The sequence below is a fragment of the Sceloporus undulatus genome, chromosome 5 (genome assembly GCF_019175285.1).
Source record: "Sceloporus undulatus isolate JIND9_A2432 ecotype Alabama chromosome 5, SceUnd_v1.1, whole genome shotgun sequence".
NCBI classification, from domain to species: domain Eukaryota; kingdom Metazoa; phylum Chordata; class Lepidosauria; order Squamata; family Phrynosomatidae; genus Sceloporus; species Sceloporus undulatus.
The window spans coordinates 39,401,933-39,426,527 of NC_056526.1; the positions used below are offsets into that span (position 1 = coordinate 39,401,933).

Sequence of the window (24,595 nt, forward strand, 5' to 3'; positions counted from 1 at the left end):
TGTTGACAGTTACCAGAATTAGTGGTGAGCCAGGCCATCATTGTTCATATCCACCACTCATCTGCGCTAGACCTGCGCACTAATTTTTGCACTCAGATGCTCAATATGCAAGCTAATTAGAGCCTGAAATAAGTTACTTTTAAGTTTTTGTGAAAATGATTTGAATGGAAAGCCTTGCATTTGAAGGATGTGAAAATTCTGTTTGTGATGGCTCAATCACATACTGTAGTCAAGTCATCGACTTGATGCAGTGATTAACCAGGGTTGTGGAGTCAGACGTCAAACCTTCAATTAGAACTCTGACTTCAATGCCTCTATTTTCTACTGCCCTACTCTGACACTTTCACAAATGACAAATGTATTAATTGGTAATAATGAATCTACTGTAGTAAAATGGGAGAATAAGGCATTTCATCACCACTATATGAATCATCAAGCTAGCTAGATTGATAGAACATAAAACATAGCTATTTGATTAAAATTTCTGAAAGAGAAAACTTTCCAACATTCTTATGTAAGTAAATTATGCAACAAACTAATATTTAATCAATTTAAAGGGTAAAATATAAGTACAAAATGATATATTTATAATAATTGTTATAATATTGTAAGTTTTTATTTTGGAGCTGAAATCAGAGTCAGTACATTTCTACTGACACCGACTCCACCCAAAATTGTTTCTGACTCCAAAACCCTTACTCCAACTTCAGAGCCCTGTTATTAACACTGAAATGTGAACCAGGTACAAAAGTATTTTACACAGGTGATACAGACATCGCTGGATTCTCAGCTTTACTCTCCTCTGAATTTCCAAATTCCTTCTTGTGTAGGCTTGGCTATTCAACCCTTCATACTGTACCTCAGTTTTATGCTTCCAAGAAAATACTTAACAATTTACTTTGCTGCAAGGAGCATCGTTGAAAATAATCCTTTCTAAGTAAAAGTCCTCAAGATGCCCTAAAACAAAAATGGTGAAATAAGAATAATGAATGAACAAGAGTGAGGTTTGCCCAAAACTAGAGTTCCTCTAAAATAGCAGCACCTTAAAATTATGGGGGGGGGGGGGAGAAATGGGAGAGGGAACAGGAAAGACACATAAACATCACAATTCTGTACAAACAACTACTGTCTTCAGTGGACCTTATTCCCAGGTAAGTGGGTATAGGGATACAGCCTAAAGCACTGGTGGCGAACCTATGGCACAGGTGCCAGAGGTGGCACTCAGAGCCCTCTCTGTGGGCACACGCTCTGTCACACCACCACAGAGTTCACCAGAATTACTAGAAAGCCAGAGGAACGTGGCACTTTGTGATAAATAAGTGGCATTTGGGTTGCAGTTTGGGCACTCGGTCTGTAAAAGGCTTGCAATCACTGGCCTAAAGCAATTTTGAAGAACACAGGGTCTAAGCGAGATTACCAGATTATAATTCCCATAACCTCTAGATCTAGCCTCTGGTTTGGTTAGTGCTGATGGAATTTGTAGGCCCCCAGTACTTAGAAAGCCACACATTTCCCACCTCTACCTAAAGGGAACCAAAACCTGAGCTCTAAAAGGGGGTTTTTCCCCCAGAACTTTTCAAAACTTTCAGAAGTTGTTGGGTCTGCAAGTCTAATCATCTTTTAGCATTAGCAATTGTTGCCTGCTCTGGTGGAAACTGCAATCCAGTAACGTCTGGAGTATTGTACGACTCTCAACCCTGTTTAAAACAATGAAAGAGAATGGCTGAAGCAAAGGGTCTGAAATAAGTATGTTCTACATTTAGGGGTCCAATCCAAACTTTTACTTTTCTCCAAGCCCTTGGTGAAAACAGATGCTTCAAAAAGCTCTTAGTGGTGAGCAATGAGTAATTTATTTTTCTTATTACTGCTGCTTATGACCTAAATTCATTTTTCAGTCCCCAATGAGAACAAATCCACAAAATCGATTGATTTTAACCTTCCTCTTCTCGTCTTTGTGTGCTTTCAAATCCTTGACCCAAAGACAAACCTGTTACAGGGTTTTCTGGGGCTGAGAGTGTTTTCCAGCCATTTTTGTTGTTTGATGTTGGAGGCTATTGCTGCTTTCTTTGCTCTTGATTTTGGGACTGCCTATAAATTATCTGCACTTTAGTTTTTGTTTTTTTAAGAAAAATAAAGTGAGATAGTGTTCAAGAAACCGTACAGGTAGAGTGGAACCTTGCCTTACACGGGGGATCTGTTCCAGACCCACCCCCCCGCCACATAAGGCAAATTCTGCCTATGCGCGTGTGCTCAAAGCCGCGTACAGCGCAGGTGCACTGTACAATCCTACTAATATACAAGTATTATACCAGCGCTTCCCAAATTTTGGCCCTCCAGGTGTTTTGGGCTTCAGCTCCCAAAAGCCTCAGCCATTTTGGCCAATCTTCTGGGTTTCTGGTAGATAAAGTCCAAAACATCTGGAAGGCCAGTCACTGTATTATACATAAACAGCCTCTCCTTATCATGTTTCATATATTCAAACAACCAGCAGATGGCAGCAACCTCCCTAAAATGCAAAAACACTTTTAAAAAACCATTTTGTTGTTGTGTTCCTTCAAGTCATTTCCTGCTTATGGCAACTCTATGGTAAACCCATCAAGTTTTTTTTTCTTTTTGGCAAATTTTGTTCATAGCCAGTTTGCCTCTGAAAGAGTGTGACTTAACCAAGGTCACCCTGTGGATTTTCACTGCTGAGCAGGGATTCAAACCCAGGTCTCCAGCATTCAAGTCCAATACCAAAACCATTACACCAGACTGGCTCTATTTTTTTAAAAATTTAGTTAGTTGGTTATTTTTAGATTTTCTTTTTGGCTTTAGGAGTATCTTTATGGCATATAGTCACTAACATGAAAGTTCACACTACGACCAGACTTAACTTTTTCTACTCTTAAAGAAAAAGAAATAATTTAAGAGCTACAATCAAAGGAACTAAAGAGAATAAATAAAGTTTTTAAAACATTCTTCCATGCAATCTATCCTGGTAACAATATCTTTAAATCAATTCTTGTACTACAATTTAAAAGGGTATACAGTACATTATAGAGCATGATGTGAAATCAGCCTTTGAAACATACACATGCCTTTGTTTCATTACTTGTTTACCACAGCTATCTAGTGCTACTGATAAAACATATTTTTCCTCCCACAACAGAAGCATTTTCCTCAGAAAATTGGGTCTGCATGCAGTCTATGCAGCAACTGCATGACTGCTGCAACAAACTATATCTCTTCTGGAAGGGGCCATGAAAATAGAATGTGCAATTTCAAACAAAAAACTATTGAGGGGAGAGAGGTAAGTTTAAATCAAAACTGTTAGCACTATAAGGGCTTTGCATGGCAAATTTGTAGACAAAAACATCCCCGAAGCAACAGAAAACTTAACTTTAGCAACTACTTTTGCCCAGGCAAAATGAGAATTTAGCACATTAAAAGTGATTATGAAACGTAATTCAAGGGCAGGGAGCAGGGCAAAAGATCTGGTGGACAACTATGACCCTCCATACGTTACTGGATTACAGTCATTATTGGCTATGCTGGCCAGGGCAGATTGGAATATTTGTCCAGGAGCACATGAAATGAAACACTTCTTTTCCACTCCTACAAGCCTACTACGAGCCCTGGTGGCGCAGTGGTTAAATGCCTGTACTGCAGCCATTCACTCAAAACCACAAGGTTGCGAGTTCAAGACCAGCAAAAGGGCCCAAGCTCGACTCGGCTTGCACCTCTGAGGCCTAAATGAGTACCCAGACTGTGGGGGGCAAATAGCTAACTTGCTAATTAGCTTACTTGCTGTTCACCGCTATGATCTTTGGAATAGCGGTATATAAATAAAACAAAATGATTATTTATACTAGTTTATCATTCCTCGCAAAGTCAAGCAGGATGTCTACAGGAAGAGCCTTCTTTCAGGTACCCAACGGAGGAGTACTGATAATTTCCCCCTCTTTAAAGGTGGTTTAAAAGGCACTATTAAAATAGATGAAACTGAACTTTGCTTTCTGCAAGGTTCCTTTCAAGCTGCTGTTTGACAGCTTTTCTCGCAAGGCCTCTGCCATGGCAATGAGTTTGTACGTTACTTAATCATTGATTACTGCTGTTATCATTTGATGACCTAAATGTGATATCATAGTATTCACATACCTGCCATCATTGATTACTTATCCCGGAAACTTAAAATCTATTTTCCCCCCACCCACCCAAAGACTACAGGTTGCCATAATACTAATCCTGGGGAAACATGAATTTTAAGTTACATATAAAGGAATACTAAATCTCTCCATTTCAGAAAAGGTCTGTTATCTTTGGGCCCGTACAGACAGGCCAAAATAAAGCTGCTTCAGGTCACTTTGGAGGTATGCTGTTAAATGAGGCATGTGTCCTAAGAGTCTGGAAGTCGCGCAAAAGCGGCCTGTCTGCATGGGGCTTTTGAAGGATAACGGCTATAATAACCAAATAGAGGTAAATCAATGGTTTATTGGGGATTTCCTCTAGGTTCAAGGAGTGATTAGTGATAAGCTTGAGCTTGTTCAGAGAAGGGTGACCAAAAGGGTGATGAATCTGAAAACCATGCCCTATGAGGAGAGACTAGGGAGATAGGTATGTTTAGCTTAAAGAAGAAGAAAAAAAGAGGTGACATGACAGCCCTATTGTCATGTTGAGGATGGAGCATGCTTGTTTTCTGCTGCTCCAGCGACCAGAACACGGAGCAATGGATACAAACTACAGGAAACGAGATTCCATCTGAATTTTAGGAAGAACTTCCCAGCAGCAAGAGCTGTTAGATAATGGAACACACTCCCTCTGAGAATGGTGGAATCTCCTTCTTTGGAGGTTTTTAAACAGAGGCTGGATGACCATCTGTTGGGGATGCTTTGATTTTGAGTTCCTGCATGGCAGGAGGTTGGACTGGATGGTCCTTGGGTCTCTCCCAACTCTATGATTCTGTGATTCTATGATTAATTCAACAAAATCTGAGTAAGTAATACAGTCTATGCCTGGATATCCATGCTAGATATAAAGCAACGGTGGAAATCATGCAGTCTCCCAGATGTTGGACTGCACATCCCAGCAGGTTCAGCCACCATAGTCAATTATGATGAATACTGGAAGCTGTAGTCCAAAATCATCTGGAGTCCTGCATGATTCCCACCCTTGATTTCAAGAAAATCAGGGACCCCCACAGTTGCCTCTGGGATTATACCTCAGAAGAATACACTTTCTCCCCTGCATTATTTTTTAACTTTGTGGTCACTTGTAGGAGAAGGTAATAAGCATACTGGGAGCTGTTTGTTTTCCAGACAAGAAGAATAGACAGAGGCACAGCTAACATTCACATGCCTTCATAAGGTTAGAAATACACCCAGGAACTGTGGTTGGAATACCATTGGCATCTTTGTGTATACATGTTCCCCTATGGAAGCAGTTGGGTTTTTCTCTGATAATGAATGTTCAAATGAGCCAGAACATGGATTTTTAGAGGTCTAGCTCATATGGCGAAGCTGCATGTGTAGAAACAGCTCTCTTCTTCAGAACTTTACCTGGCAAAGCAATAACAAATACTTTGCTTTCTGAGGAAGGATATTTGCACCTTTCCCAGGCAGCTGTAGCACAGTTTCTCCCACCATGATGGGGGTGGGGTGGGACACTCCCACCTTTGAGTCTGGCATGATGTCCAAACTTGCCCCACAGTGCCACGCTCAGGAAAAAGGCAAATGTACAGTGCACCCTCCATATCCACCAATTCTTTATCCACAGATTCAAGCATCCACGGCTTGAAAATATTTTTAAAATATATAAATTCCAAAAAGCAAACCTTGATTTTGCCACTTTATATAAGGGACACCATTTTATTATGTCATTGTATATAATGAGACGAGCATCCACAGATTTTGGTATCCATGGTGGTTTCTGGAACCAAGCGCCAACAGATACCAAGGGACCGCTGTACTCAAGGAGCAAAGTACATAGAATAATGCCTGAGATGGTGCCAGACTGAACTGTAGAAGCACAGTGACTGCTGTTTGCCAGGTTGGGGAGAACTTCTAAAATGCTCTTCTATCACTGCAGGGTCATGGCAGTGCACCTATGGCAGAGTTTAAATGGGAGATGATCTCAGAATTTGTCTCTGGGTCTCATTATCTGACAAAGAATGATGTTTGCATTGTTCCTCACAGAAAGAGCCACTGGGGTGAAATCTGAAGAAAAAAATACCAGCTGCTTTTTGGGAGTTCCATCATTCTTGTTTTGCCACAACAGGATCAACTCTTTTTAAAACCAATTTATCTTACCTTGGCAAAGTGACAATGATGGTATCCCAAAGAAGTGGAAAATCCTGGGATGGTGCTCTTGAACCACATTGAGGAGGTGATTGGAATTGGACGTGAAAGTGAGTCGAAGGGACCCCAGTTGTTACTCATACTGATCTACTTACTATGTGAAGCAAAGGTCTCCCCATCCCTGGACTTCAGAATGAATCAGCTGATCAATGAGGAGAGGAACTAATAAACATTAACAGGGATGTTTAACTATTCGTTGCATACTGTACTGGATTCAGAAGGTTGTGATGCACAAGCTTAGATGAGAGAATCTTAGAACAGAATCATAGAATCATAGAGTTGGAGGAGACCGCAAGGGCCATCAAGTCCAACCCCCTGCCATGCAGGAACTCTCAATCAAAGCATGTAATTTAGCAGATTGTTATGAACCCAGGAATTTATGCTACAACTGGCATTAGCACATATCCTTTTTAAAAATGTGTTGATTTAACTTCACTTTCTATTCCTGAATAGAACTACAGAATCTTTGTAAAAACATGCTATATATCTGGAAGGGTCAAGGGATTTTGGGTAGACTGATGTTAACAGCAATGTGCTTTATCACAATTGTGCTTCGCCACAATCAAAAAGTATTTCATTATAGAGGGACAGGCAGGGATGTAGCCAGGGGGGGGATCTGGGGGTCCGGACCCCCCCCTTCCATTAGAAAAATGAATGGTGTGTGCTGCTGCGCCGCCGCACTCAAGCACCATTATAATGGTGGCACTTAGTCTGGACCCCCCCCCTTCCTAAAATCCTAGCTACGTCCCTGGGACAGGTGTCTGGAATAGGTATTTTTATTACTGGACACTTCCTTCAGGAATGTCTAGACTGGCCTCCCAGCAGAACAGTGTCTATTCAACTGAAATTTGCACTTTGTAAACAGAGAAGAGCATTCTAGTTTACAACACCTATCTCTGACTTAAAGAAATGAAATAAGTAATGAGTAAGTATTGTGGAAACTTTACAGCAAGTTGATGAAAATCAGATAAAGGCCCTTATTAGACCATTTATCTGACCAGTATAAAACGGTGCCATTTAAAAGTTTGTGATGAGCATCTTTAGACAACGGGATATAATTTAACATAGATTATCACAGGCCCAGGAATTCATACTATAATGTCTAAAATGGTATGCTGAGTAATCAGTTACCTGACTAAAGGCATGACTCTTACATTAGTGTAGCTAGGTCAGTAGTAACAAGAACACCCTGACTTTTTGCCCTGACTAGTACCAGGTGTCAGTACAGAGAAATAGAAAGTATATATGAGAAGATCAGGGGCTCCAGGCAAGGGAAGTGGGATGAGTTGAGTAGACAGCAAATGGACCAAAAGCATAGGGCTTATTCTCCTTATCATCACTCTTCATTCAACAGTGGACACCACAGTAACTAATCTGAAGATTATAGTGGCTAGATAGGAGCGACATTCTTCCTACCTATTCTATGATTCTATACCTCCATCTAAGTCAGGCAGCATTTCAAGTCTCACCCCAGTGCCTCATTCTACAGAACATACCAGCCAACCTGACATTCACAACTGCATGTTGTGAACTATATTGCGAACAGTCTTTGAGACTAAAATTACAATATGTTAATTTAAAAGGTTTTATTGTCACACTTTGGCCAAAAAGTCTGAAACAGCTGCTTACGTAAAATCAATAAATGACAGTCCTTGTCTGGAAGCTTACAATCAAAAGAGACACAACAGAAAAGGTGAAGACTGAGAGGTGAAAGCAAGTTTTTTTTTCCTTGTTGTTTGGTTGGTTTTTATTTTTTAAGGACTGGTGGGACACTCCGGCTCAATACATTATTATCCTATTTCTCAAGCAGCCTGTTCAAATGATGTTGGGGGGTTTGTTCATTCTTTCCTTTCCTGCTTCCCTCTAGTTGTGGTTTTAAATAAGATCTCTCAACCCACATTCAATATGGCCATACCAGCTAAGGGATGATGGTAGCTGCCCAACTTATCTGGAGGAGACTAAATTGGGAAAGGCCAGTCTAGTCCCTACTCATGACTAGCTTCTCTATCAACTCACTCAAGCCTACATGAAAACTGAAGAGGGAAAAGTTCTGAAAGCTTCCAAAGTAGCTTTCTCTAGCATTCTTTGAACACACAGGCACACAGAGGACTCTCAAAGTGTGTCTTTTGGACTGTAAAATTGGTCAAATATATGCTTAGAAAGCAATTCACCAATATATGGCTTAAGGACAAAAGAGCCAGTGTGGCATAGTGGTTTGAGCCTTGGACTATGATTCTGGAGATCAGGGTTCAATTCCCATGTAAACCCATTGGTGGCCCCTGGACAAGTCACACACTTTCAGCCTCAGAGGACTGCAATGGCAAAACCCTCTCTGAACAAAACTTGCAAAGAAAGCCCCATTTTAATTTTGCCCTAGGGAACCCATAAGTTGAAAATGACTTGAAGGCACCCAACAACAAACACATGTAAAGAAAAATAAATCAGGGACCAGTCTTCTGAGGTTAGATATATCATCATGAAATGAAATGAAACAACTTACTCATCCAAAATATTTAATGTACGAATCGAATACAACAGTAATTGACTTATAATAACTATGAAAATATCATATTAATTAACTTATTATGAAACAATGGAATTAACTTTATTTATTATTATTCATAACAAACTAATCATTCAACTATAAATATAAGACCAGGATAAAATAACTCCTCCAGCCCAGTTAAGATTTAACTCAGAAGGGAAAGATTTTAAAAAAAAAAACAACAACACCAGAAGTACAAGGCAAAGAACGTCTGTTTCTGAAGAAAATGCATAAAACTGTATACACCCTGATTCTAGAAATTATGAAGTTTTCAGTGTTGCTTTTACTATCAGGTGATACCATAATGCAAATCAAGAGTTGGGCCGCACTATCTACATAATGCATTCCTGGCTCAGTTATCAAGGTTTCAACTCTAAAACCTTTGTGGCCCCACACCTCAAGGCCTCCAAAGCAATTTTAACACATCAAGGAGTGTGTTTTCTACAATCTGAATCTCTGTGTAATATTTATGAGGTTTAAGTTATTTTTCGTTGTGTTAACATTCTATCAAGGTAGACTGCACCTCAGGTAGTGGCATGTTAAAAAAACAACAATAGAATACTGAGAGTTCTGTTGCTAAGGGGGGAAAGTACCATTTCCCGTACACCATTCTCCTATATATGAAAAAAGAGTTCTTAGAATATTATTTTATTATTGCATAGCATGTATTACAGAAATCCCACAATCTCTTCTTATCCTGAATTATTTAAATAAAATATGCTAAAACATGCCAGAGACTAATGTTTGCTAGCCAACTATGTTCTGTGTCATTTTGTTATAGGCATATGTTTGCAGGCAGGAAATCTCAGGTTCAATTTCCAGCTTGGGTTAGGAAAATTCTCCCTGAATTCCCGCAGCGCCAAAAATGCTGGGATAAATGGGTCAGTAGCCAGATTCTGCAAAAGGCAGCTTCCTTTTACAAAAGGCCATTTAGTTTCTACAATTAATTCCTACAATACACTCTGTTCAAATGCAATAGCAAACCATGGCTTGACACTAAACTGGAAATCAGGAAAGGGAAACATAGTAGCCTGAGGTTCACTCATGTAACGTCTGCCCTGAGTCCTGCATGAGAAAGTTTAAATATAAATCAAATAAATAAATAAATAAAGTCAAAACTAGCTTCCGATATGTAAAACAGATAGTTCTAGCTAGCATAATTACTAACTTACCTAAAGGACAGCAAATAATCATACACTTTGTGCCTACATGGCTAGGCCCTGTATAAATGTATGGCCAACTTGTGAACAGCTGGCAGAACCAGAGATTGAAATCCCACTCCACTATCAAGCTATGTAGATCTAGCTTTCTCTGAAATGTCCCATATATAATTAATACAAAAGAACATTGTATCTAAACGTTGTTTAAATACACAAGGATGGAAAAATTTTACAATACAAACAAAAGAAGAGTGGCTGATAGAATCAAATGTTTTAGCTGAAATGGACAAATTATCTGCTCTGATAAGGGAAAACGAATTGAAATCCTTTTTGAAGAACAGGGAGGCTTTGATTGCCTTTTTTCAAAAAGAAGAAAATATTATGTAAACCGTAGATTTCGATAATTAGTAGGACGGTTTAAAAAGAAGTGTAATAACTTAGTATAAGAGGAAGAAGAAATTTAGGTCTGGTACCACGGGTGCCATCTTGGCTTGGTAGAGTGGAGCATGATGACGTGCCTCGTCCACAACGTCCAAGCGGCTGCCACACAAGGAACAACACAGCACCCCACCAGGGCACTTACGGCACCTCTGTAGCAGCAGACAAAGGAGCAGCTTTTTGCAGCTCCTTTTTCCTAGCACATTGTGCCGTTACGTACGGTCACCACAGCAATGATCCAGGGGAGAAAGGGGTGGCCTCTTGCCGTCCCTTTCTGCCCATCTGTATTTCTCCTTACTTAGACATAAAACCACCATATAGAAAATTGAAAGCCATTGTATTTTTTTCCTTTTCTGATTTTTTTCTTGTATTCGTTCATTACCTTTTTCTTTCCTTTTTTACTGTATATTTTTTATTTGTAGTTTTTTTTAGTGTAGTTGATCAATGTTTAACCAAAATAAAAACATGAGATTCTCCCAGTTTAAAATAAAATTAATCTAAGGATTTTTCATAGCACTACAGAATACTTCAGCTCCTAAGAATTTTATACAGTATCTATTTCACCAAGTTTCTTCTTAGTACTTCGTTAGGTATTAAAGAGTTCCATTGTTTAATAGAGTTTCTATCAGAAGAAGTAAACTGTTTTCTTTCTTTCTTAAAAATAAATAGCTTCATTGTCTTCTGAGGGAAAAAGCCAGGATTTGAAATCAACAATAGCACTGAGAAACACCAGCTACTGAACCTGATTATTTGGGTTACCAGTGTGATTTAGTGGGATCACATTTTGCCCTACCTCTACTTTAAAAACAAACTATAAATGGTTTTTATGATTGCAACTCCACAAAAGCCATGTGCAATAACACAGATATGCAGTTGGCCCTCCACATCTGAAGCTTTGACTTTTGGGGATTTGATTAGTTGTGCTTTTGATTAATATGCTCCTTCTAGGAATGTCTAGGTCCTATAATGCAACACTGCCAGAAGTTGACCATAGAGTTCTGCTAGAGAACCTAGAAGTTCCTAGAGAAAACATTTCTCTAGGCATTTGTAGGTCCTCCAGTATGATTCTATGATCAACTTCTGGCAGATGTTGACCATAGAGTTGCACTGGAGAACTTGGAGGTTCCTAGAGAGGTGTTCTCTCAGGTAAGTGTTTTTTAATGTGCAGTTTTTCCATTCACAGGGGTCCTTCACCCCTAAACCTAGCTAATATGGATGGACCATTGTAGTTGCCCACTGGAAGCTTAGGAGAGATGAAGCCAGCCTAACTTTCCTGACAGGATGTTACATAGTCAAGGTGCTGCTCCACAGAAAGCCCTGCCAGATGTACAGATCAACGTAGCCTTGAAAGGTGGGATACACAATAGGGCCTCTACTGAGAATCTCATTATTTCAGGCAAACTCATATTAGAGGAAGTAGTGTTTTAGATATCCTGGCCCTAGGTTGTTTAAGACATTGTAGATCAAAACCAGCACTTTGAATGGCACTCAGAAGCAAAGTCAGTGCAATTCTTCTAACACCAGCACTTTATGGTCAGGTGAAATGCACACTTGACAACATTCTAGTTGCCGAATTTTCTATTAGCTGCTGCTTTCAAACACTTTTCAAGGGTAGCCCTAATACAGTCTAATACAGAGGTAAGTCACCTGAATACCCTAAAGATCCCATCTGATCTAGACAGCTACATAAGGTGAGCCCTGATTAACATTTGGAAGGAAAACCACCAATGAATAGCAAATGCTGCAGGCTTTATTTCAGAGGAAGGACCTGGCAAAATCACCTCTGAGTATTTCATGTCTAAGAAAATCCTGTCAAATTTATGGGGTCACCATAAAGTTGACAGGCAACTTGAGGGCACTGACATATGCATACACAACTAAGGCAGGAACTACTGTAGCCATATCTACCATTCTTAGAAAACAGCAGAGTCGGCACATCAGCCAAAGATGGGCAAAGGCATTTTGGGGCACCACAGCCACCTGGTCTTCCAAGAACAGTGCTGGGTCCAAGAGCACCCCCACACTATGAACCTGATCAGAGTGTGCAACTCCATCTAGAACAGACTGTGATCTCAACCCTAAGCCAGCTTTCCAGCTGACCAACAGAACTTCTTTCTTCTCTGTATTACACCTCAATTTATTCCCCTACATCCTTCACCACATTGAGGCAATTCCACACCTTCCTTGCCATCAGCAGTAAATGAGAGACAGAGCTGGGTATCACCTTCACCAGCAGCTTCACATAGATGTTAAAAAGCACAGGGGACAGTATTGAGACCCATGGAAACCCACAAGCCAGTGGCCCATGCTAAGGCTATGAAGGTGCTAAGGAACTTCTTCCAAAACAAGCTTACACTGCAAATATTACATAGCATCTTTTGTTTCCTGTGACACCAAAAAACTGGGGAATGGCTCTTTACCTTACAAGAGGTCACACATGACCAACTGGCACCTAAAGGTTTTGACTTCTATCACAGTTGTTAACTCATACAATTTTCCTAGCATGTGTGTTTTGCAGTAGTTACTTGGCAACCTTGGCAAACTATATTAGAATGTACAAGCACATGTCCTGGGACTTCATTTTTGCCAGATTCTGGTCTGTCAGAGTGGAAAACAGAAATTCATTTCTTTCCCTAACTAAAGTTGGATGTTTGATCACCAGGCCCGGTGTGAAAAGGTGACACAGGAGGAGGTTCAGGTTGAGCAGGCAGGAGAACAGACAGGCAGTCAGGAGGGCCCAGAAGGCCTACAGAGGGAAGAGATGAGGGGACACAGGTGGAGAAACGAAAGGAAGAGACAGACATGTCCCAGAGCGAGGGGGAGGTACTCGGGGCCCATATAAGGAAGGAGGGTGAGGCATTTGGGAGGAGGAGAGCACGTGGAAGACGGGGTCGTGGAGAGGCGGACGGACGAGGGAGAACGCAGGTAAAAAGGAGTCCCCTTAGGGTGGGGTGCCCCATTAGTCTACATGCAGCTCATGAACGTCCGTGAGTCGGACCTCATCAAGAAGTCAAGTCAGTCGACCCCCGCTGGGAAGGTAGTTTGGGAGAGGACTTTGGTAATCCAGGTTGGGGCTGTGCAGGTCGAAGTCAATTTAACTTGGAAGGAACCTGGTGAGACCTACGAGGGGAAAAGTGGGAGCATGGGGCCCCAACTGGCGGAAAGGGAGAAGGCCGAACTTGAACTTTCTGAGAAGGCATGTTGCGAAGGCACTGAGTAGGAGAAACTGTGTGTGAGAATTCTCAAGCCCTCGGGTTCAAGGTTGTGAGACTGGGACTTGAATCCGTGCTGTAACTAGGCTCAAACTCTGGTAGACTCTATACCTTGTTTGTGGAAAAGGGAGTGAAGCTAACTACCTCATTAAAGTTTGTTTGAAGCACACTGTACCCGGAAGGTCTGTGCGTCTATTTGTGCTCAGCTGAAGTTTATCATGGAGACCAAAAACCCCAACCTCTCGGCCAGAGCACTGGCCCTGTCCACAACTGGTCTTCTAATTTATTGTAAAGTTACATGGGAAAGAAAGTCCCCTTCACACTCACTTGTACTGTCTGCTCTCGCTCTCTCTCTCTCAGATCAATGAGTGGAAGGGATGCTCATCAAATCTGTAGATGATACCAAAATAGAAGGGGTAGCCATTACCTCAGAAGACAGGATCTAGATTCATGGCAGCCTCAACAGACTGAAGAACTGAGCCAAAACTAACAACATGAATTCACTGATAACCAGTACAGAAATGTAAATGCTACTGCTATTGCTAAAGCATACAATTAAAAATTATTTTAAAAGCCATTTTAAAATGGTACAATTAAAACAATTCACCACCCTCTTAAAAGCTCTTTCTTTAAAAACTTCAATTCTCAAAAGCCTGCCAGAATTTTTAAAAAGTCTTTGCCAGCTGAATGAAGGGCAGCCAGGAAGGGGCATTTGGGCCTCCCTTTAAAGAGCATTTCTGACCCTTGAGCAATCACTAAGAATGTCTTGTCTCAGCACTTCAGCAGCTATGCCTGTAAAGGTGGTAAGACTGAGAGAATGCGAGTAGACAGGCTTATAGGGGAGATACAGTCCACCAGAAATCCTGGACATAACCAGCATTTTGAATTGGGGTTGGAAACACACTGGCAACATGTACAGAAAAGCTCCGTAATTAGTTTTTTATGGGGTTTTCGGGCTATGTGGCCATGATCTGGAAGAGTTTGTTCCTGACATTTCGCCAGCATCTGTCAGGAATAAACTCTTCCAGAACATGGCCACACAGCCCGAAAACCCCACAAAACACCATGGATTCCGGCCATGAAAGCCTTCGACTACAGCTCTGTAATTCTATGATTCTACTACTACTCTTCCCCCGTATCCTACTCTGGTCAGTAAAAACATGCTGGAAAAGACCAAAGGCCCACCTAATCAAGCATTCTGTTCACACAGTGTCCTACTGGTTATCTATGTTAAGTTCACAAGGAGGACATGTGCAACAGCACCCTCTTGCTCATGCTTCCCAGGAACTAGTATACAGCTAGTATTAAAGGATGCACATGCATTGTGACTAGCACGTGCAGCTAATTTCATCTTCTATGGATCTGTCAATCCTCTTTTAAAGTTGTCCCAAGTGGTAGTCATTACCACTTCTTGTGACAGTAAATTCCAATTTCTAACAACACACTGTGTGTAAAAAGGTACTTTCTTTAATTTATCCTTAATTTCACAACATTCAGCTTCATGGGATAGTCCTAGACTCGTACAATGAGAGAGGAAGAAGTGTGTTTCCCAATCACCCTCTCCACAAGTTACATAGCTTTAGACACTTCTGTAACGTCTCCTCTTAAGGCTCTTTCACACTACACAATTACAGCATTATGATACCACTTAACCATGTTATACAATGGAAAGGAGAAGCCAGGCACGCATTCTAGACTTTAGGAAAGCTGGTTTTAATAAACTTAGAGAAATACTGGGGGGGCGATCCCATGGTCAGGAATACTAAAAGAGAAGGGAGTTCAATATGGATGGGAGTTTCTTAAAAGGGAGATACTGAAGACACAATTTCAAAGAGTTCCAATCAGGATGAAAATGGGAGATGTCTCAAGAAACCAGGATAGATGACTAAGGAACTTTCAACTGAGCTAAATTTTAAACGGAACATGTATAAGAAATGGAAAAATGGGGAACTCATCAAAGGGGAATTCAAACAAATAACTAGCATGTCTAGGGGTAAAGTCAGAAAAGCTAAAGCACAGAATGAACTCAGGCTTGCTAGAGAGGTTAAGAACAACAAAAAGAGCTTTTTTGGATATGTCTGCAGCAAAAGGAAGATGGAGGAAATGGTAGGGCCACTGCATGCAGAAGATGGCAAAATCCTCACTGAGGACAGAGAAAAGGCAGAATTACTCAACACCTTCTTTGCTCCAGTCTTCTCAGAAAAGGCAAAAGGTGCTCAACCTGAGGAAAATGGAGCACAGGTCAGAATACGGGAATTTCAGCACAGAATATGGAGGTAGTACAGGAATACCTGGTTAATCTAAATGAATATAAGTCTCCAGGATCAGATGAACTACATCCAAGAATATTAAAATAACTGGCTAATGTAATATCGGAGCAATAGGGAGCTGGGGATGTTTAGCCTGGAGAAGAGAAGGTTAAGAGGTGATATGATAGCCCTGTTTAAATGTTTGAAAGGAAGTCATACTGAGGAGGGAGCTAGCTTGTTTTCTGCTGCTCCAGAGACTAAAATGCGGAACAATGGATGCAAACTGCAGGAAAAGCGATTCCACCTCAAGATTAGGAGGAACTTCCTGACAGTAAGGGCTGTTCAACAGTGGAACACACTCCCTCAGAGTGCAGTGACGTCTCCTTCCTTAAAGGTCTTTAAACATAGGCTGGATGGCCATGTCAGGGATCCTTTGAATGGGATTTCCTGCATGGCAAGGGGTTGGACTTGATGGCCCTAGTGGTCTCTTCCAACTCCATAATGATTCTATGTAGCATTTACTGGAATCTGAGACTTGCAGTTTAGGAAAGGGTATCTGTATTCTACAAACCCACAGAATTCCATAGGAAGATGCCATAGCAATATATGTAGAATCATAGCATTCTAACTGTATGAAGTGCAAGGGTTCTTATTCTTCTTTTTCTGAAGCCAAACAGTCCTAGATGCTGTAACCTTCCCTCATAAATGGGATTCTTTGACCATTTAATCTTTTTTGTTGCCTTGTTCTACTAACAGCCTGCTGGACCTAAAACCTAGATAGAGTACAGTATATTCCATGTTCCACCACCACTTTGTTACAGGCCCTTCGATGGTTTTGTGCCAGCAACAAGGAGCCATTTTTTTTCCAAGAGCAGATTACTTCACTGCCATATTTCAGCAATGCAATAGGTAAACAGCATACATGTTGTTATAAAACAACTACAACTTGTTTTCAAGTTTGGACCATGCTCTTGCAGAACTATTATTCAACTGCAAAACAATACATTCACTCTTTGTGCATTTTGTTTCAAGGGGAAATTGCTGTTTTACTATTGTAGCTGAATTGCCAAAATAAGACGATATTATTTTCAAGGCTGTTTATGTTATTTTTGAAAATAAAGAAGAACTTTTACTGGTGACTGTAATAATACTTATTTAAAATTTAAAACATGAAATCAACTATAGCTAAAATATGCCAAAAGTTTTAAAGTTTTTGTTTTAAACAGACCACAGATGTAGGACAGAATTAAAAATTATTCCATCTGCATTATTCATGGAAAGATAACCTCCACCAGATCTACCCTAACTAAAGCAAGTAGATTCCACATATATAGCTCCTTTTATGATTTCTGAAATTCTTCATTCTCTATTGTTCAGATGACTTTTGGGTGCTATCTGAAAATAATGAGAGATGTAGCAAATAAAAACCCTCTTATGGAGTACAAAAGACAGCATATACAGATATATATACAAGACACATAAAATTAACTTCAACTTTTTTTAAGGTGGAGATTATCCACAGCCAGCAATTTAAAATAGAAGTTAATTCAAGTAAGTTAATTCACCACCTAAGTGATAGGGACGTCTGTAGTTCCACTTCCTGTACTAGTTACAAATTAATGAAGTAAGCATTTTTCGTATTTAAAAAAATACTGTAACAGAAGAAAGTTCTTTGGGGTCTGAAATGTAGTGTGTGCCTGTGTGTTAAAGGCAGATGGGGCACAGCTCTGGGTTGCTCAAATTCATCTTATGTGACAGCAAACCATTCCTTATTTTTAGTTGACTCTTGATTGAAAGCTGTTGACAGTATTTGTTTTAATTTGTCACCAGTATACCTAAGAGAAGCCAACATAAATCTCAGTTCAAAATCATTCTAAAAGTAAAATAAACTGGGATTTCCTCTCAGCTGGTTTTCAGCATCTATAGAGAATGACTAATCCAAGCAATTACAAGAGCACAAATATGGTGAAGGGACAGCAGAGGGAGTAAAAGCAAAACACAGGAAACGCCATGAAACTTGCTATAAATGAAACATTACAGCATGATTGCTCTGTGGTACTCACCATTTCTTTAGCTATTTCCACAGCTTCCTGAAGCCCATAGAGCCTGCCACAGACCAGGTAAATCCCATTGGCCCAGAGAATACAGCCCTCGTGGACCCAAAATTCATTACTGTCAAGAGGTAGTTCAGGAATTTGTAATTCCAACTCTGGGACACCTTCAGAAGTGGGAATGGGGGGTTTAGAGTCTAAAGGAGTTTTCTCACCCATACTGCCACCCTCAGTGGTTGCCTTTTTACAAGCAGCTCCTCTTGAAAGTGACCGAGAAGCTCCAGTGCAGTCCTCAGAGCGGTGGCGTCTCTTAAAGCGAGGGTGGGCAGCCAGGCTTCTCTGCTCCTTTTGCTGCTGCTGCTCTTCCTCCTCCTCTGTATCAGTCTTGGAACCATTAGAAGCACTTTTATGCCGTACCTTGACTTTATTTTGCATTTCTGTGGCCCTCTTAGGGGGAGGATTCTTGGGCAGCGTAGCCACATAATCTTGTGGATAGAAAGGTCCGAAGAGGTCACCCATGTTACGATAACTGGCCCACTTGCCACACAGGCAGCAAACCAAGTGGCCCATGACAGAAGATTCTGTTACTACAGGACCCTGTAGCATGAAAGATGAAGTAGGCAGTACTTTGCTCTCAGCATTGCTGGGAGGAGGCGTTGATGACCTCTGCCCTTTCCGGCCTCTCACCAGCTTATTCTGCTCCTCTTCCTCTGCATTAATTATTGTGCACACAGCACCTATCTCACATTTGTTTACTACATGAATATAAGGGAAAAAAGATTTATTCTTGGTATCAGTTTTATCAAGGGATTGGGTGGCATACTTCAGTTTGATTTCTGGCTCCTGAGGCTCCACAATTGGAGCAGCTCGTCTTGCTTTCCTCTTTCGTGGCTGGGCTGTAGTTTTCCTCCTTTCTCTTCGTTGTCTCTTAGGCTTAGGTTCTCCCCCTACTGCTTCCTCTGGTGGCTGTAATGCTTCTGGTACTGTTGGAAGTGGTGGAGGTGGTGGTGGTGGCAGCGGCTGCTGCTGCTTCTTCTGTTTATTCACACTACCAATAGGCCTTCCCTTCTTTTTACCAGAAGGAAAATATCCCTTTGGAGGAAAGGGTTCTGGCTTAGGTGTCACAATAACTACATTTCCATCTTTTTCCTCAGCTTTTGCATTTGCTTCAGGAGTCAAGATGTTAGATGGGGAGACAGTTTTTGTTTCAGAAAAGCCTAAAGATCCTGTTCCAGCTAAAGATCCATCTGTTCTTCCTTGACCAACAGATTTCTGTGAAGATGCTGGAATCACAGAGGGCACTGAGCCCTCCTTGCCAACATTGGAAAGCTCAGTTGTCTCCTTTTTTACTACCTCGTCTCCCTCCCCATGCCATTCTTCAGATGATATTGTTAGAGAGATTTCACTGGTCAGCTCTTGGCCTTCTTGATCTAATACAATCTCTTCTTTTATACTTTCTGCTTCCACCCCATGATTAGCCGCGTCCCCACCCTCTGGTGGAGCTCTTTTCAGGGACAAAATGTCATCAAGAGTGACAGCATCTGCACCAGCTTCAGCACAGTTTGATGAAGTACTTCTCCTAACATTGGGAGATGTGATTTTCTGAACAATTGCTTCCAATTTTAGGCCACGGCCTTTCCGTGGAGGCAGAATTTTTGTTTTAGCTGGACTTGTAAGAGAAACAGCAGAACAGTTTCTACTGTCAGGACTTGGAAGGTTTCTAGAAGATTCTCCTTTAGAGAGTGACTTGCCAACATCTTGGCTTGGTGAACAGCGGGTATAAGAGTTGAGGGTTTTATCAGCTCCTTCTTTTGATGCAGCAAGCAGGCGTGTCTTGTCTTCGGTGACACTGTTCTTCATTTCCTGCAACTGTCTCTTGCTGGGAATAGGAGAAATGAAAGAACGGACCCTCCTTCTCATGATTAAAGGATTCTGAGGCGAGTGATCTTCTTGACCTGGGATCCTTACCAGAGTATTGCCAGATTTAAGTACATCTCCAGCATCATCACGCCTGTGTGGATCACTGTCTTGAGGACCAAATCTCTTCTGACTGGCTGCCCCTAGAGACCCACTGTTCTTCCCAGGAGCCATTTGCCGGGAAAGATCCCAGCCTGATTCATGTTGCTGAATCTTCTGCTTAATTTCACTGCACTTATTCTGAAGAGCACTATCATTCCCCAGCAAGCAACGGGTGGCTTCTTGGCTTCCAATATCATGGTAAGAACCAGAATGAAGATACATCATTCCATCCTTGTCATTTTTCAAAGGACTCCTTACTTTGTCCATGAACTGCTGCTGCCTTGGGCTCTTTTTAGCTGCCTCCTGCCTATGTTGAGCTGCCGCTATCACCCCCTGGGCAGAACTGCTGTTCCAATCTTTATATTCTTCCTGCTGTTGTTGATATAGCTGCCTTTTGTAGTGGTACTGGGAATTCAAACCCTGGTTAGGATCACCATAAGCATGAGATCGAGTATTAGTGTGATACACTGAAGCCAAAGAGGAGCTTTCAGAATTTGATGGAAAAGGAGAGTGCAAGGACCCCCGGTTGACCCTGTCAGAAAGCACCATGTGCGGATTCATATGATGAAGATCTGTCCCGGGACCTCTGCTTCTGCCAGGAGACATCTTCAGTTTTTCTGCCAAATCATGAAACTGAGAGGGGGATTTACCTCTCATTCCCTCACGGCTATTTCCCATTCTGCCAGGTCCTCGTCTCAGCTGCACTGATCGGCTATCCTGCTGTAGCATGTAGTCAGCAGAATCAAGTACTGCAGCTCCAGGACTAGGATTCCCTCGGTAAGACTCATGCTTAAAACTGGCAAGATGACAATGGTCTCCTGATTTTTTGTTATTGATGCTGGCAGAGGACTTAGACTGTTCAAAATCCTCTTCTTTGATCTGGCCACTGTGAGACTTCAGTTTTGTTTCCATGGCAACCAGACCACCAGGGAGGATGACCGACTGTCCTAAACCAGGAGTTAGACGATCACTCCTTCCAGTTCTGCCATCAGTGCTCATATGTCCTACAGAATGAAGCCCTGGATCTCTAGCAATCTGCCTCAAAGGTGATATATCACAAATAACTGATCTCCTTTCAGAAAGTCCTCCTCCTTCATGAGCTGAAGACTGGGATTCTATCTCAAACTTTCTAGGCATGGGATAGTCAGCCAGATTTATCTGTTTCATCTCAGGAGCTGTGCCACTTGACTTTCTATCCCAGTGGCCCCAGTGTGGATTTTCCAAAAGAGATCCTATACTTTTGTTTAAAAGACCTCTGTTACTTAATTCATTGGCTTGACTGATCAGGACATTAGGTCTCATAGCACTTTCCACATTTGCAGCCATTCCATGATGATCTTGTGCATTTCTAGAGTATCTTCTGTCAGGGTGATGATGATAGCCTTGCAAGACTTCCTGCAACAGACTAGGAAATTTCTCATTTCTGCCCTTTCGTTCACTGTGTACTGGAAAATCCCCTTTATCCTGACTGGAAGGGTACTGTGGGAAGTTGCCAGCATTTCTCTGCACACTAACTCCTATATTGTCTTTGTAGCTATATCTCAGACTGCCAGGTGATTTGGAAGGCTCTGTTCTGCCAGGAAAGTTACAGCCAATGACAGCATGTGCCATCTGGCTATTTCCATCTCCATTATGATTAGTATTGTTGTCCCCACTTTTATTTCCTTTACTTCCTCCTTGAGACTCTTGCTGTGATCCTGTAAGAGTGGTCTCCTTCATCACACTGGTAGACGGTGGTGCTTGAGTACCAGCAGAAGCATCATCTTGTTGGGGTTTATCTTGCCCACTTGGCTTTTCTATTCTTCCTGTCATAGCTTCTCGGGAGACTATCACACCAACTGACTTTTCATTTACCTTTGGAGGAGTTTCCATAGCAACTAAGGCCTCCTTCTCTTCAGGAGGAGACACTACTTCTTCCTCATCTGCAGGGCTGGTGCTCAGTTTTGGGGGCTCATTTTGAGATGCCTGTGCTGGTGATGAGTGAGATCTCTCTAAATTACCCCCCTTGTAGGTGGTGTCTGAACTGGTGCTCTGACCACTCAATTGTCTCACCCTCTCAGCTTGATCCTCAGAGCTACTGGAGCAGCCACCATCAATGGACTCTGCTAGAGGAGACTTAAGTTGTTCTTCAGCCTGTGAGGAACCTTCTGAATTTGTGCAGCTATCAGCCTTTTTGGATGATGAAGACCTTTTGGAGCTTTTCTTTTGAGGAGCCAAAGCATCTGAGAGTAACATGTGCTGGACCGTATTGGGAAGATTAGCCACTTGACTACTTAGGGCACTTAGACTGCTTAGTCCTGGATCTGTAAGCCTCTTTTCTTGCAATCCTTCAAGCCCAAATCCTTTGAAACCTCCACTCTGACCACTGGGGCTTGGCATCATGGATGTTGTTGGACTAAGCTGAGGCATCATCTGTAAGATGCGGTTTCTAGAGGCTACAGGTATGTTGCTTTGTCCACATTGGAGAGTCTCACCACTTGGCATGAGAGGAGATGGTGTAGAGCTGCAGCTAGGAGACTGAACCACAGAGGCAGCTGGTGAGGGGTTAGATATAGGACTGAAATTCTGATGGAACTGCATGGGTGATCTTACAGGAACCTCAGCTTGATTATACTGCCCCACTTGACTTTGCAGAGTTAGCTTTGTTGCAGTATTTGAGTACTGCATTACATGCTGTGAGGGAGGCTGTGACGGCTGCTGCTGAGGCTGCTGCTGCTGTGGTGGTGGCGGCTGCTGCTGCTGAGATTGTTGTGCCTGTCCTTGTGCCTGTTGACCCGCTTGGGCCAACTTTGACTGCTCAAAATTCTTCATTGGCTGTGCCTGAAAGCTGTAATTTGATTGAGTCCCATAACCTTGTGCACTTGAACTCACAGCATGTCCCTCATACTGTGAACCAGTATTCACATTGTAACTACCATCATAGTTCTGTCCAGATTGGCCAAAACGCTGAGGAGAAGGAAATGATGTTGATGAAGAGGCTGGAGGCTGGTAGTGCTGGCTATACTGACCCACACGTAGCTGATAGCCAGAAGCAGATGAAGGCAGAGTTGAGGAACGCTGCATTGGTTGCAAATGAGATGTGTTAGAGGCAGACTGGTTGGAGGCCTGCGACAAAGGCTGATGAGACTGGTAGAGCTGCTGCCTCATCTGTTGCACTTGTTGCTGCTGCTGGCTAGAAGTCTGCTGTTGGTACTGAGTACTACCAGGGGAGAAAGGGCCAGTATAATCCTGCTGATAGTGAGTTACGCCACTAAGGGATGAGTGTTGTGTTTGAAACTGGTTCACATGACCCTCACTCCCATACTGATTCCCGAAGCTGCTCCCTTGTGGTGGCCCGTAGCTCTGCACTGGTCCAGAAGGCCTACGCTGAGGGAGCTGCTGTCCTCCGGCTGTTACAGGATCCTTACCAGAGGCCATATAATAGAAATCTCCTGCTTCTTTTCTGAAACCTTGATAGCTCTGATGTCCAGAATTCTCACCAGCCATTGAGGCAGAGCTTCCTGTTGCTCCACGTCGCCCACTGCTACTGCTTCCTCCACCTCCTCCAAAGCTCTGGAACATCTGAGCCTGCTGGCGGGTGCTAAATTCTTCTAGCCGGGATGCACCATGCACTTCCTGCGCGTAGTTCTGCTGGTTTCCGTGGTAACTGCTTTGCTCCCGAAAGGACTGCATGCTGTTTAGCTGCAGAATGACAGCTCAACAGCCCACCTAGAAAAAGAGAGAGAAAAAATATTCAGGTATACCAGTCAGATACCATGGGATACACACATACACATACACACACATATATAATGAGGTTAGTCTCTGTTAGCTAAAATTTCAAATCATAACATCCTCTTAATTACCCATTTTGTCATTCACTTGGGCTACTATTAAAGACTATATTGTTTAGAGAAGCATTCCCAGAGGTGAGCCCCTCTCTGACCCAGGAAGCCTCCTTCTAACCATCCATCAAGAAGCCAAGCCCTTCCTCCAGTCCATCTGCCTTGGTCCAGGCCTCGGAGGTGGAAAAGATCTGCTGGACCTGATCCTATTCCCCACCAGCACTCCCTTCTCCTTTTGTGTCGTGTCTTTTAGATTGTAAGCCTGAGGGCAGGGAACCGTCTGACTAAAAAAAAAAATTATGTACAGCGCTGTGTAAACTTACAGCGCTTTATAAATAAAGGTTAATAATAATAATAATAATAATACTATTTTTTTCTGCCTTAGCAATCTGAGAGTAAAGTTTTCTGCTAATGTTTCTGCTCTTTATAGTAAACAGGGTGATTCAAGTAAGAACAGCTTTACTTTTGCACAATTCTTTTTGAATCACCTTATATTTGCCTTTCCCATATTCCACACAGGAATTGCCCAAACAGCCATTAGAACCACCCATTCTCAAAAAACAAAACAGTGCAACAGTGTTCACAACAGCATCCAAAAAGGAAGTAGTCTTGAAGCGGTGAAATTGCAAATATTTTTAAAATGCAGCACATTTTTTCAACCAGTCAGATGCAGACTTATACTTAATATTTATAGCAAGGAGGGAAAAATACAACAACAAAAAAAATCAAGATTTCTATGAATCCATGAAGTGACTTCAGACT

The 24,595-nt window shown here is 41.9% G+C and overlaps 1 protein-coding gene across 9 annotated transcripts in view; it reads right to left on the bottom strand.

The window, feature by feature from the left end:
- TCF20 (transcription factor 20) overlaps nt 1-24,595 on the bottom strand; it is a 181,490-nt gene that overhangs the window by 29,155 nt on the left and 127,740 nt on the right. For 8 of the 9 annotated variants that reach the window (XR_006104026.1, XM_042467735.1, XM_042467734.1 and 5 more), the window contains one exon: nt 18,003-23,717. Coding sequence is in view for 8 of the 9 variants with exons in the window: in XM_042467735.1 (XP_042323669.1) it covers nt 18,003-23,681 (5,679 nt within the window). In the remaining variant the exon portion in view is untranslated. Of the gene's footprint in view, nt 1-14,018; nt 14,081-18,002; nt 23,718-24,595 lie in introns of those variants that run through there. The other variant, XM_042467739.1, reaches the window with a different exon arrangement.